This window comes from Xiphophorus maculatus, chromosome 6 (genome assembly GCF_002775205.1).
Source record: "Xiphophorus maculatus strain JP 163 A chromosome 6, X_maculatus-5.0-male, whole genome shotgun sequence".
Lineage (NCBI taxonomy): Eukaryota > Metazoa > Chordata > Actinopteri > Cyprinodontiformes > Poeciliidae > Xiphophorus > Xiphophorus maculatus.
In genome coordinates, this window is record NC_036448.1 from 27,709,384 (window position 1) to 27,722,830 (window position 13,447).

General features: G+C 39.0%; 2 protein-coding genes across 4 annotated transcripts in view; both read right to left on the reverse strand.

The window, feature by feature from the left end:
• LOC111605770 (zinc finger and SCAN domain-containing protein 2-like) overlaps nucleotides 1-13,447 on the reverse strand; it is a 32,865-nt gene that overhangs the window by 14,794 nt on the left and 4,624 nt on the right. For 2 of the 3 annotated variants that reach the window (XM_023335364.1, XM_023335363.1), the window contains exon 1: nucleotides 5,112-5,343. In XM_023335364.1, coding sequence (XP_023191132.1) covers nucleotides 5,112-5,236 — 125 coding nt within the window. In that variant the 5' untranslated portion in view covers nucleotides 5,237-5,343. Of the gene's footprint in view, nucleotides 1-847; nucleotides 3,508-5,037; nucleotides 5,344-13,447 lie in introns of those variants that run through there. The other variant, XM_023335362.1, reaches the window with a different exon arrangement.
• Nucleotides 6,561-8,834, reverse strand: LOC111608867 (tripartite motif-containing protein 16-like). Its single transcript, XM_023335335.1, has one exon. The coding sequence runs from the start codon at nucleotides 8,805-8,807 to the stop codon at nucleotides 7,149-7,151; it is 1,659 nt and encodes a 552-aa protein (XP_023191103.1). The 5' UTR covers nucleotides 8,808-8,834; the 3' UTR covers nucleotides 6,561-7,148.

The following is a 13,447-nucleotide window of genomic DNA, read 5'->3' on the forward strand; positions in this document are numbered from 1 at the left end:
TGAATGAGGTATACTCACAAACAACGAGGTAATTAGTCCAACGTTTAGAAACTACAGTGGCTGTAATGAGCCACAGCAAAGGGAAACAAAGGTAAAATAACCTGAACAGGTGATCAACTCAAAACCACTCCTACCTTTTTACTCTCTCTCTCTTTGTAGTTTAAGCACACCTGTTACCGTGGCAACCGCCTGCGCCCCACAAGACGAGCAAAGATTACGGTAAAAACATAACATTCAGTCCGTTACGGTATCAAGTTTCCAGGCTTGATTACATTAGAAGTCCTAGACATTACATTAGAAAAGATGCCGTCACTTTGTAAGTAATCAGCAATCATTTCCAGATTTGTATTAAGCAGAGCTTACTTAAAGCTTGTACCCATAGAGACAATGCCAAGTGTTTAACCCCTGACTAATTTTAATTTTACCTTAATACCTTTGATCTGCAAAAAGAACTTGAAGAACTAGAACCCAGATCATTGTGAAGTGCCTGGTAATAACCATCCCCTCGTTCTAAGCCTCGTTTCGTAGAGACTCTCTGATCTCGGCTATTGAGAAGCGATTGCTTGCTGGGGTTTTGAACTCTGTTGAAGTTTGAGACAATAGGATCTGATTTTACCCAATGGCTAATGGCTAAGAGTGGCCAAAATGGTCTGAACGGCTTCGTTTACATCCTCCGTTCCCATTTCAAAACTACAATTCTAAAACAATGCAACCGCTCCTTCTGTTTGCCAATTTCTCCGGTTGAAATTAAACCAGAAAAATGAAGTTCAATGGTAGAAATCTTAGACAGAGATCTGGAGGGAGATGAGAATCAAGCTGAAGCTAAAGATTTATTGGTTCATGCCAGAAAAACTTTGATGAAAACAAACAGTATTCATGTATTTAAATTCAACATTTCTTGAAAAAGTTTAACTAATTTTTTTTTTTTACAGTAACATGAAAAACTTAACTATTCTAACATTTTGGTTTTCACAAGTCTAAAACAAATGTTTCAAATATGTGAAAAAGTTAAACACTTTGAACAAAAACATTTGAAAATCAAATGAACAAACTTTGTAAATTTGAAACACATCAACAACAATCAGTAGTTTGTTACAATCCTCAAAACTGAAAGCAGAAACTTTGATCTATTTAAAATCTACAAAAAAAAAATCAACAAAAGGTAACTTAATTTAAACAACATTGTTGGAGATCAACTTTCACTCAGTCTTCCTTAGAACCATGCTTTGGATCATTTAGGCTCAAAAAACAAAATCCTCTCAGTACAGCTCTATGGAAATCAAGATTTCAGTAACGTTAAAGTCTGGCCTTTGACTAGGCCATTTGAACCCTACAATTATTTTGGTGTTGTTGTCCTGTTGATGACCCAGATTGGACCAAGCTTCAGCTGCTTGACAGATGGACCCACATTTGGTTCAAGAAGAGTTTGGGACAAAGACGATTGTTGAACCAATCAACAAGCCCACATCATCAGCTTCCACCACCATGCTGGATAATATCTACGAAGCATTTGTTTTCCTCAAGCAAACATTTCTCAAAACTCTCCGCAGCTTTTCACATCAAAAACTGAAAAAGTTTAAACAGCATATACATCTTTATATGCACTGAAATATACAGAGGAAATTGTACAATCTTGAGACGACCTCAAAAGCCAAAATCAGAGGACTTCATTATCTCCACTATTAAGACTGCAGCCAATCAGCAGCAAGGGAAATAAATGGTGCTTATACAGTGGCTGCTTTGCAAATACCAGCCAATAGTGTGTCCAGTAGCACTTTGTCAAACTATTTCAGCCTCCCATGCAGCATTTCTTTTAAATATTTCATAGATACTCCCTATGAAAACAAGAATCTGTAAATAGGCATAACCTGAATAACGTGAGTGGACTGTAGCACAAAATCTGACATTTGTTCATAAATTCTGTTGATGTTCACAGACATAGAAGTCTCTTAAGACCTGGTGAAAAAAGCCCTTCCTAGTCCAGTATAAAGATTCAAATAAACGATCAAAAAAATGACTACAACTCCACAATGATATAATATTCTTCAACTGGCAAAATAACATGGAGGGCTAAATTAGCAAAAAATTAAAGTTCTCTTCCTTAACTTGCAAAATATATAGTATTTAGGAATATCAAAGTAACGTGTGATAACCTACAATTTAACGCTGAACAAAAAGCAGTCTAAATTCTATCAAAACAAAGTTTTTGAGAATAAACTAATGACACCAGACAGCAGAGGCCTTTCAACCTAAACAGACAAAAACACACTGGTATATAACGAAATAATCATGGCTACAAACAAAAAATTAACCCAGAAAACCGGAAGACTAAACCAGGTTCCGATGAAACCACAACAACAAGCAACCACAAACAATTGGCTATTTAGCGGAACATCTGGGGCACTACTCAGAAGTGCCACAATATTACTTCATTTTCATAAACTGAAAACTGCAAAGAAAGTTTAAATATTTATAATGTTAACTGTGTGTGAGAGTCAAATGTCTCCCTCTCACTGTTATGTTTTAGTTTCATGTGGGAAATCAGATTACCAAGACGGAGAAAATGTTGTCCGCATGTCTGGCATGAAAAACTTTTTTGTTGTGTGTGAGTTTTCCTGTGAACATTCAAATTACTTTTTCGAGTAAAACTTTTTCCACATGTCTGACAAGAGAATGGCCTCTCATTTGTGTGGATTCGTCTGTGGACATTTAAGTCCGAGCTCTGAATAAAAGATTTTCCACATGTGTCACAAAAAAAAGGCCTATCACCTGTATGAATTTTCTTGTGAAGCCTTAAATGACTAATTCGAGAGAAACGTTTTTCACATGTTTCGCATGAGAAAGGCTTCTCACCTGTATGAATTTTCTTGTGAAAATTTAGATGATCTACTCGAGTGAAACTTTTTCCACACGTTTCACATAAAAAAGGCTTCCTACATGTGTGGGTTCTGTAAAACTGTGCCTGTGCCTCATTATGAGAATGACTCTCTGAAACAGTGGAGCTGCTTCCTTCCTTATCTTTGCTCTCAACTACAGGAAATATCTGAAAGGAGAGCTGCTCAGTTTGTGGTCCTCCATCACTCATGCCATCTTCTTGAAGAGTAGAAGTATCCATCAAAGCAACAAACAGCTTTTGGACAGGATGTTGTCCCTCGTGACTGCTGCATAGGTCATTCTGGTCCTGCCTGGTTGGTAAATGTTCTGGTCCATGCTGTTCATGTTGAAGCACTGAATAATCTGGTTCCTTCTTTTCTACAATTATCAGTTGAGGTTCTGATTCCTCCTCTTCCTTAATCCATGTATTTCCTTGAATGTCCTGTTCATCAATCAGTGGTGATTTGGGGTCCTCATCTTCCTCTTTAATACATGGAGGTCGTGGTTCCCTTAGTTCTCCAGTCCATTGATGTCCTGATTCCTCCTGGTCATGACTGGACCTTCTCCCCTGGTTACGAACCTGTTGGATGGCAAAAGTTTTCTCCTCAATGGAGAAATGTGGCTGTTGGAGGTCTGTGGGGATAAAGGAAGAGATCATTAATATAATTTAATTGATGACTGCTTTATGCATCAGCCTGGTTGTTCTTGGAGATCCGAGACTGTTGGCGTCACACAGTTCATCTAAACTTAGTTTGTAGTGCTTATTTATTTTCAGGAAAAACTTTCCACACTAATTGGCAGCCCTGGCACAGATGTTTAAAAAATGTAAGATAAATTCTGATTGTATTACAGTAAAAAGAACAACTAAGCCTCTAATTTTGAGACATTTATTCAGTGGTGAACTTTGTTACAGCAACTGACGCCACAAACAGTTCCTACAAAATAAACATAACTGAAGTATTTAAAACCTCAATTTTTAAAGTTGACCAGACAGTGTAGGAACTTTAATTAGTAAAGCATATTATTGTTTGGAGTGTAAATATGACATTTGTGGCATGGTTAATGACTGAAGTAACAACATTCTTCAGGATCTACAAGGTCCTGAATGAGCTTATTAATGAAGAATTTACAGAACTTGCTGCACTTGGCCGAAATACTTATTCTGCTGGCCATCTCCACCACTATTCTCTGCATGAAAATGCAAAGACAACAGTCTTCCCAGCAACCTTCATGTGTCCAAAACAGAATATATTATAGATCAGACCTAAGACAATCCAAACGCATCCGGTCCGAGCAAAATCCAACTCAGCCAATTAACTTTAATTAGAGGCCCGAACTCGAAGTAAATCTACATAAGAAAGAAAAGTACCACATTTACTACATTCCATGAAGCCAAAGTACGTATACCAGCTTAAAAATACTTCCAAACCTTTGATTTTACCTCTGCTAGCACAGTAGTCTATTACTTAACATATTCCAGGTCCATTTCGTCGCTTATCGTAAGTGCAGTAAACATCCTCTGGGATGTGTGATTGATGGGAGCGGAGCCAGGTGTGCATTAGTTGTGCAATGCGTTGCGCTTGTTACAATCTAATTAACTTCTGCACTGCTTTTCTTTTTTTCTTCAGCAGGATAAAGTACTTACTTTTCTATTTAGCCTTTCATAAATAGCTAAAATCAAATTACATTGTGCATTCGCATCTAGTACTATCTGTGCTGTCATAGGCTTATTAAAATGCGTCACGGAAGCCAAGTTGGGTCAGATTCAGCTCAGGCGACTCATCTAAAATCTACAACAGGGTTGATGTGAATCAGAAAGCTACACATGTAGCCCCAGCCATGTAGCAGCAACATAACCTCTCTCTCTGGAACATGATGAACCCAAGCAGTGTGACTCACATACTCAGCAGTACAAGTTAATGTGGGTCTGAATTTTACTATTAATTGAACAGTTTGTCTGAAAACATTTACTATTATTTCGGGCATCGTTTGCATTAACATAATTAATTATGGGGCTTAAATGGTTTTCAGAGACTCTAACAAACATTTTCTAATCATGCTGCAACATTTTGTCCTGGGCTGCAAAACAACGAACCTCTGTAGCATCGCAGCTAAAAACAGTTCGTGTTCAGCCCTGATCTGACCTACTTTATCCGGACCTACCAGAACTTTGTCTGCGCGGCTCCGACCCGATTCTGTTGAGATTTATTTGTTGCTGCAAGTTGATCCCCATCATCCTGCGCTGAGCATCGAGCTCTTCCTCGTAGCAAATGATGGTTTTTTCAACCTCGGTGAAGATTTCTTGAGCAGCAGCAGTTAGTCTCTCTCTGATAAACTCTCTGAGATGCTGAGCTGAAGACATGGTTGCTGAAATATTAGCAGGAATGGGACAATGCTGCAGTTTTCTGATGAGTTAACAAAAGCTGCAGCTGGCGCCGTTTTATTTTCTTTAATTTCTTTTTGTTTTCTGTTTTTTTACTTCCGCTCGGGTCACACTGAGACAAAAAGCTGATTGGTCCATTTACCACCCCCTGCTGGGCTGGAGTGGAACTGCAGCTTGTCAGCAAAACAACACATTAGCTGAACTGGACCTTTACTACATGTTTCAGTCTTCATTCTATCCTAATGTGTTACATTCTAATAAGCAAACAAAACCCGCTTTTAGTTCCCTGTAGTTCTTTTTACAACTGATGTTCTTAACTGTCCTTTTACTTTTACTTGGTGGCTTTGAAGCTGTAGTTAAAGATTATTCACATTTATCTTTGACGCTGCTTGAAATAATGTTTCCACTGACTGTGAATGAGATGCAGCAAAGCAGCACAATTCTCAGGTTATTATTAAAAACAGGTTTTCAATAATAATAGGAAATACTGATTGATTGATTGTTTCCAGTCAATCAGAAACCAACAAAGTCAAAGAAACACAAGCCTTCGTTTGTCTGTCTGTGTTTCCATAGTGCTGGCTGCCATGGCAACACAGTTTTATATATTTATTTAATTTGAAGAGACAAAAAGTAAAAACAGTGAAAAGTAATAAAACACATGATCATGCCCTTTGCAATCATTATTACATAATTCGTTAGAAAAGGAACCCTTCTCATACCCATCAACTTCCAAATATTTAAATCTCCCCAGGAAAACTCTTAAATTCGTCCCATGTTGAATGACATGCTAACCTCACATTCTCAACCTCAAATGTAAAATTATGCATTTTTAATATCAACAATAGTATGTTTGGTCTTTGAGACACCCATCCTATACAACATATTTCCCCATAAGCTCATTTTTGAACTGCTTTTCAACTTAAATTTATAATTTAATACATTCCATAAATCTACTCCACACACTGATGTACAAAAACTCTTTCTGGGTGTTTTAATACATTATTTCTTTTTTTAAATTTCCTTCTCCTCTTAAATTATAACCCCCTAATTTGTCACAAAACGTTTTTTGAATATTGTGTGGACATTGATGGTTTCTTACTGTTGGTTTTATGATGATTTAACTCTGAGCAGGAGAGTCGATCAGAACTCTATGGAGAAACTGGATCATGTGGTTATGTTGATGTATTTCCTATATAAAATATTCTGGAAGTGTTCATGTATAAATCAAAGCTTTATTTATTTTTTTATTTTTATACAAAACACAAATATAGAAATGATCAAATAATATTTTGATTTACACAGATTCATTTTCTATATATTAATGAAACAATAATAAACATTTCCTGGACCCATTGTCATGTAAAAACGAAACATTCCTGTAGGGGGCAGCATCCCATCACCAACACAGCTTAACAGTGAAGATTTGACATGACAGTTTTATTCTGAATGTTTTCCGCCTAAGAATTAACAAAACATGTAACCAGCTTAAGTCCACATAAGACAGTATATGTTGTGTCATTAATAAATATTAATTTAATTGGTAAATTAATATATTATCAATTTGTTGGTAATTAGTAATATTATAATTGGTCATATTCATTGGTAAATGAGTTAAAACAATAACATTATCAATGCACTGATTTCACTTTTTCAACTTGAGGAGTAGTATGTCGTTTTATTTCTGAGTTCAAAGCCTGAAAGTGGAAACAGTAAATATTCTTGTGCTGATCAGCTGTTTTAAAGAAAATCGGACTTTAAGAAAAACCAGTGCTTACAATCTCTACCTATTGATTTATATGCAGTTTAGAAACAAAATAACGACAATCAAGAACAAATCTGTTGCAGGATTAAGATTCTGCATCAAACCCACAGAACCTTAAGTGGGTTCTGTCTATTTGGGTTCACAGAACTCTGCATGGCATGCAAACCCAACCCAAATTCCTGCATGTAGCGGCTGAGTGAATGTGGTCTGGACTCTGTGGATCAGAGTCATGGATCCAGAGACGTTGTAGAAGGACAGAATACCTGCTCTGTGGTCCAGGTACACTCCGACTCTGGAGGAAACTGGACTTGAAATGGAGGTCCAGATGTTGTTGTGACCAAATTTATAATGGGTTTGGTGACAATCTAAAGCCCAAGATTTGTCATTACCTCCAAATAAGCTTTCATTCCCACTTCCTGCTCTGCTGATATTCTTGTATGCAACTGCTACATAAACTCTCCCTCTTTTCTCCACCTCCCAGTAACAACGTCCAGTTAAACTCTCTTTACTCAGAACTTGGCGCCAGTGAGTGAATCTTTCTGGGTGACTAGAATAAGACTGATGTTGAGCCTTTCTTGTCACCTTCCTGTTTTCCCTTGACAACACCAGCCATTTGTGAGCTGTGTTTGGATCCAGAGTGATTTCACACAAATATTTTAAGTATCCATCTCTGCTAACTGGTTCTGATTCTGACAGTAGAACATCCACCTCAGTGAGTGTCAGTGAGCTTTGTTTCCACGTTTCTCTCAGGACGTCCTGTAGTTCAGCTCTGAGCTCTGACACAGCTGCTGCCACGTCCTCAAAGTGTCTCAGACGACGAACCTTGATGCTGGATGAGTGTGTAGACTCACTGAGTGCTGGCAGTGAGGGGTAGTTGAGGAGAAACTGGTTGTGATCCTCTGTGTGTGAGAGCTGCTCCAGCTCAGCGTCTTTCCTCTTCAGCTCAGTGATCTCCTGCTCCAGCTTCTCCTGAACATCTTTGACTCGACTCACTTCAGTTTCCTGCTGGGATCTGATCTGCTGCTTCACATCAGAGCTTCTTTTCTGGAGGAGACGGATCAGCTCAGTGAAGATCTTCTCACTGTCCTCCACTGTTTTATCAGCAGAGTGATTGATGGCCTCCACCTCCTGTTGAAGCAGATTCATGTCTTTCTCTTTTTCCTGGAGCACTTGTTGGATTTTCTTTTGTTTCTCCTCCAGCTCTCTTTGCCTCTCAGTCCTTTCTGCTGCAGCTGACACTGTGATGTGGCCTTTATGTTCCTCTATTAAACACAAACTACAGATACACTTCTGATCAGTGCGGCAGAACATTTTCTTCACCTCATTATGACGAGAGCAGATGTTCTCCTGGAGGTTCTTGGACGGCTCCACCAGCTTGTGTTTCTTAAATGCAGATGAATCATAATGAGGCTGAAGGTGTTTCTCACAGTAAGAGGCCAGACAGACTAAATAGGACTTGATGGCTTTCAGTTTTCTTCCAGTGCAGAAATCACAGGCTACATCTTCAGGTCCAGCATAGCGGTGATCAGCAGCAGTAGCTTGGAGTCCAGTCTTCATCTGATCCACTAATGCTGCAAAGACGGTGTTTTTCTTCAAAACAGGCCTCGGTGTGAATGTCTCCCTGCACTGAGGGCAGCTGTAGATTCCTTTTTGATCCTCTTTATCCCAGTGGGTTTTAATGCAGTTCATACAGTAACTGTGTCCACAGGGAATAGTTACTGGACTCTTCAGTAGATCCAGACAAATGGAACAGGATAGGGTTTCTTGATTCAGCGGATTCTCCTCCATTTCTCTTCTCAGTTACAGAGACTGTGTGATTCTGCCTTTGAGAAAAAGTGTTGTGAGCTGTTGTTTGTTCAGAAGAATGTAGTCTTGCAGGTCTTACACTTATTTACAGGGTGGTAACGCCCATCCAACCTTTGGTTTTGCAGGAAGGATTTAGACAGACTGGAGCTGCTGAGAAGAGGTGATTAACGAGGGAAATATTTGTGTTTCAAATAATGTTTTCCATTTCCAGACCAGCTCAGAGCTTTGTTTATTCTCGAGATATAATCTCGATGCTAAATATGATGCTACCCCCACAGATAGCATCATATTTAGCTAAAGGTTATTTGATATTTATCAGTTAAAAATATGACTGATACTGTCATAATCAATGCAGATGGAAGAAGATCCAAATGCAGAGAAACTGGGGTGACAAACTGATTTGAAGATTTAATGAAGAAATAAGAACAAAAACTTACAAAAAAACCACTGGAGCACAGGGAGCCAGAGGAGAACAAAACTCCCCCAGAAATCCAGGGAAGATAGACAGCAGTGTAACACGAGGAAGAGACAGGATTAAAAGGGACATAATGGAAGCAGTTGGCAACCATATGGAAGCAATTTAACTGTTGATACAGCTTTTTCAATAATTTTACTGACGAATGGAAGGTTGGAGATCAGCCTGTGATTCTGCAGTAGTGATTTGTCCAGATTATTCTTTTTTATCAGTGATTTGATAACTGCTGTTTTTAAAGCCTGGGGGAAAACAGCTGATGAGAAAATGAGAGAATCAGATAATTTTCAATGACAGGCGGTACTTTCTTAAAGAAAGCTGTGGGTATGATATTTTTTCTGCATTTGTTATGTCTGGGCATAGCATTGGTATTGGATTCAGCATTAACCCTCAAATTTTTAACATTTTCTCTGCAAAGAAGTTGGCAAATACACCAACCATCAACCCACATCAGCCTTTGGAGACAAAACCAGGAAAGGAGATTATTATTGATTTCACAGACATGGTAGTGCAGGTGAGAGGATGCAGGTATGTGCTGATGTGTAGTACCTCAAAAGGCACTAAAACATTCACATGATTACTCTGGATGGCATGAGGGTTGGCCTACCAAAAGAGAGGACAGTAAGTCAGTGATCAAATATCTCATTAGCTATTATATTTCAAGACACAATTTTCCTGAAAAGGTGAGATCTGAGAATGAGACAGATCTCATTGCAAAATCAGGATTTGCAGCAGGTTTAAACAATGTTGAAGCATGCATTTGGTACAGTCTACCATCTCCAGTCACGTAAAAAAGTGGAGAGAATGAATCAAACCATAAAAACCAGATTGGCAAAAATATGTGCACAGACCTTGGTTGACGCGTTTCAACCAAGGTCGCTCTGATGTCTGCTAGGTGTTCTGTCAACCAGACCACTGGTTTTACTCCTCACAAGCTCCAAACCAGGAGGCTTTTTCCAGGGCCCTTGACGAAACTACCAGGGCTTGACTCACAAAGCATTTTTTAGTGAACTTCAGACCTTGGTTGCAGCGTTCTCAAGACAAGTGGCCAACAAACAACAGGCTCCTTGAAGTCAGCGTGCAGCAGTGGAACCAGAGCGTCCACTAACTGAGGTCCAGGAGAAGCTCCAGGTCCAAAGTTCTGAACCAGCTGGTGCAGAATTAACAGCACCAGACTTGTACTTTAGAATAATCCCCTCTTGTGGTGTAGAGGTGTCAGGGCAATCTACTCTAGTGGCAACCATGGGTTGCTGGTTTGATCCCCACTCCACCCGCCTCTGTCATTGTGTTACTGCCTGCTGGTGGGGATGCATGGTGGCCTCACTTCTGTCAGAGAGGATAATCTGACAGAATCTGCCAGCCAACATCAGCTTGTGTGCAGGAATGGGTGAATCACTGTAGTGTGACTTGATAAGGTGCTATACAAGTACAAAGTTATTTACCCTAGACATTGAAGAAAGAAGTCAACAACAGACAGTGCTGGAGGGAGGAGGTGAAACGGTGGACTTTCTCCAATGGAAATGGACTGCAGGGTTTGGCTTATTGTCAGCAATAATTGTAAACAAAATTTTGGCTTTGTGATTTCAAAGGTGTTTGATCCATTTGACACTTTATTCACATCAGGTTGAGGTGATCTCTTAGCAGAGATCAAAAGGGGAAATAATTGTGTATTAATTCTATAATTTTATTGATTTTATATATAGGGTGTGCAGGTTAAAGGTGAACTTGAGGTCTCACTGTTCACAGTGCTTCCTGTCCTCCACCAACTGGAGTCTGTAAGATAGGATAAACAACTCCATATTAGGCACAGAGAGCATCTTTGAGAACCTTTCTGTTATACAGCTGGGGGTGCGGGAAACAATTTATTAAAGGGTGAAGTCCCCGTTTGATCAGATCACTTTGCAGCCGAGCTGAGATGGTGTTTCTCTGTGTAAGTGTGATCTCCAAAGATATATCGTTGCATTTATTGGAATAAATTGGTTGATGATTTCTTTCATTGATTGTGCTTTTCCTCACTCCAACAAACTCAGAGGAGAATAAGTGTTATCTCTGTCCGTTCTGACCTTCAAGACATCCACCTCAGTGAGTTTCGCTGAGGTTTTTGTCCACATGTCTCCCAAGATGTCCTACAGTTTATCTCTGACATAGCTGCTGCCAGTGTGAGTTTTATGTCCTTAACTGATCTTTTTGATAGAACTGGTTTGTTCTCCCAGTCACAAAATGTTTGTTTATAGCAGCCTCTGATCTGCCAATCTGAACATGAAAGAAAAAGGAAACAACTTTTTTGACAGACTGGATCTGCTGCATTCAGGGGAAGAAAGAAGAAGCTAATTAAAACAGAAACTTGTCATTGTATTTATTTCGAGAGGCTAAGATTATCTAACATATTCTAAAAGCTACTTTACATTTATTGTTTTCCAAAGATGTTAGCTTTTTTACTTTGAGTTTAAATCTTAAATTCTTTAGGTTTGGACCACTACAGTTTATGAGAAAATATGTGATTAGGCTCTGCTTGCAGTTATTTTATGCTGAGGTTTCTCTCTTACTCTGGCTGGGATAGCAGGGATAACAATGTCAGGAATTTAAGTTCCTCCTTCATTAAAAGACAGACTTTCATGCCAAAACTAATTTTAGCTGATAGAATGTGCATCTTTTAATTATTTTTTTCCCCACCTATTTCTAAAAATAGAATACAATTCTCAGGAGCAGCTGAGAATTGCAAGTACATGCTTTTTTAAGAAGTAGCTTGTATTCTCAGGAATAGCTTGTACTTGAATAATGCTTATCTAATCCAGCGGAGCACAAAACACTTCACACTACATTCAGTGATTCACCCATTTATACATAAAATCACACACTGAAAAAGAAACAACTCACAGTGGATTTTGTTTCTTTGGGTTGCTTGCACTAAATATAAACTGAACCAAAGTCCAGCCAGTACCGTCTGAGTGAATCTGGTCTGGACTCTGGAGGAGAGTCATGGTTTTAGAAACGCTGTAGAATGACAGAAAATACTCTCTGTGATCCAGGTACACTCCGACTCTGGAGGAAACTGGACCTGAGAGGGTGGTCCAGATGTTGTTGTGACCAAACTTAAAACCATTTTCTTCCAGGCTGCTGAAAATGAAGTTGGTCATTGTTCAGAAAATAAGTCAAGTGCAACTTTTCGGACTGGAGTGACAGGAGACCACAGTTCTGCTCTGCTGCTGCCCAAGAAGTCCAGGATAATGTTTTGTCTCACTGTTCTTTTCACTTTTGCAGCTAAGGTACAATTCATATTTTTTTGTTGTTGTTTATTGTTTTTAATGCAATTTATTTGCAACATCTTATTATTCAGCATAAGCAGTTTTTTGTCAGTGTTTGCTGTGAACATTTCTAAAAAAGCCTGTAAGTAGCTGTAAAACATTCTCACCTCCTTCCTATAATGTCACAGCAACCAGTTTAAGCCAACTTGATTTTCAACATGTTGAACTTGACTTTGGAAAATTAACCAAAGTCATGCAACTTTTGGGTTCTGCGACGGACTGGCGACCTGTCCATGGTGTACCCCGCCTCTCGCCCAAAACGTTCACTGGAGATAGGAACCAGCACCCTCCTGACCCCATTAGGGACATGGGTGGTAGAAAATGGATGGATGGATGCAACTCTTGGCTTGCATGTGATTTCACACAAACATTTTAAGAATCCAGCTCTGCTATTTGGTTCTGGTGCTGACAGTAAAACATCCATCTAAGTGCCATCAGTGGACGTTTTGTCCATGTTCCTCTCGGCATGTCGTGTAGTTTATCTCAGACTTCAGACACAGCTGCTATCAGTAACAGAATGAGTTTTATTTCCTTGAACAATAAACCGATTTTATTTCCCCATGAAACAAAAAGAATGTAACATCTGTTTCCCAGTCACAACATGTTTAAACCCATCTCTTGCAAATTTGAACCAGAAAACAAATCTTGTTTATTGGTTCCAAAATCAGACAAAACGTTTTGGTTTTGTTCTGATTTCAGAAAGGTCAATAACATAACTAAACCTGGTTCATACCCTCTGCCTCTTATGGATGACTGTATTGACCAAACTGGAAATGCTAAATTCATCAGTAAGATAGACCTACCTGATTGGCAGGTCCCTTTATCTAAAAAGACACAAAAAATCT

Bases quoted from the DNA above. Each gene is read 5' to 3' on its own strand.
- LOC111608867 (XM_023335335.1), bottom strand. From the start codon at position 8,807: ATGGAGGAGAATCCGCTGAATCAAGAAACCCTATCCTGTTCCATTTGT.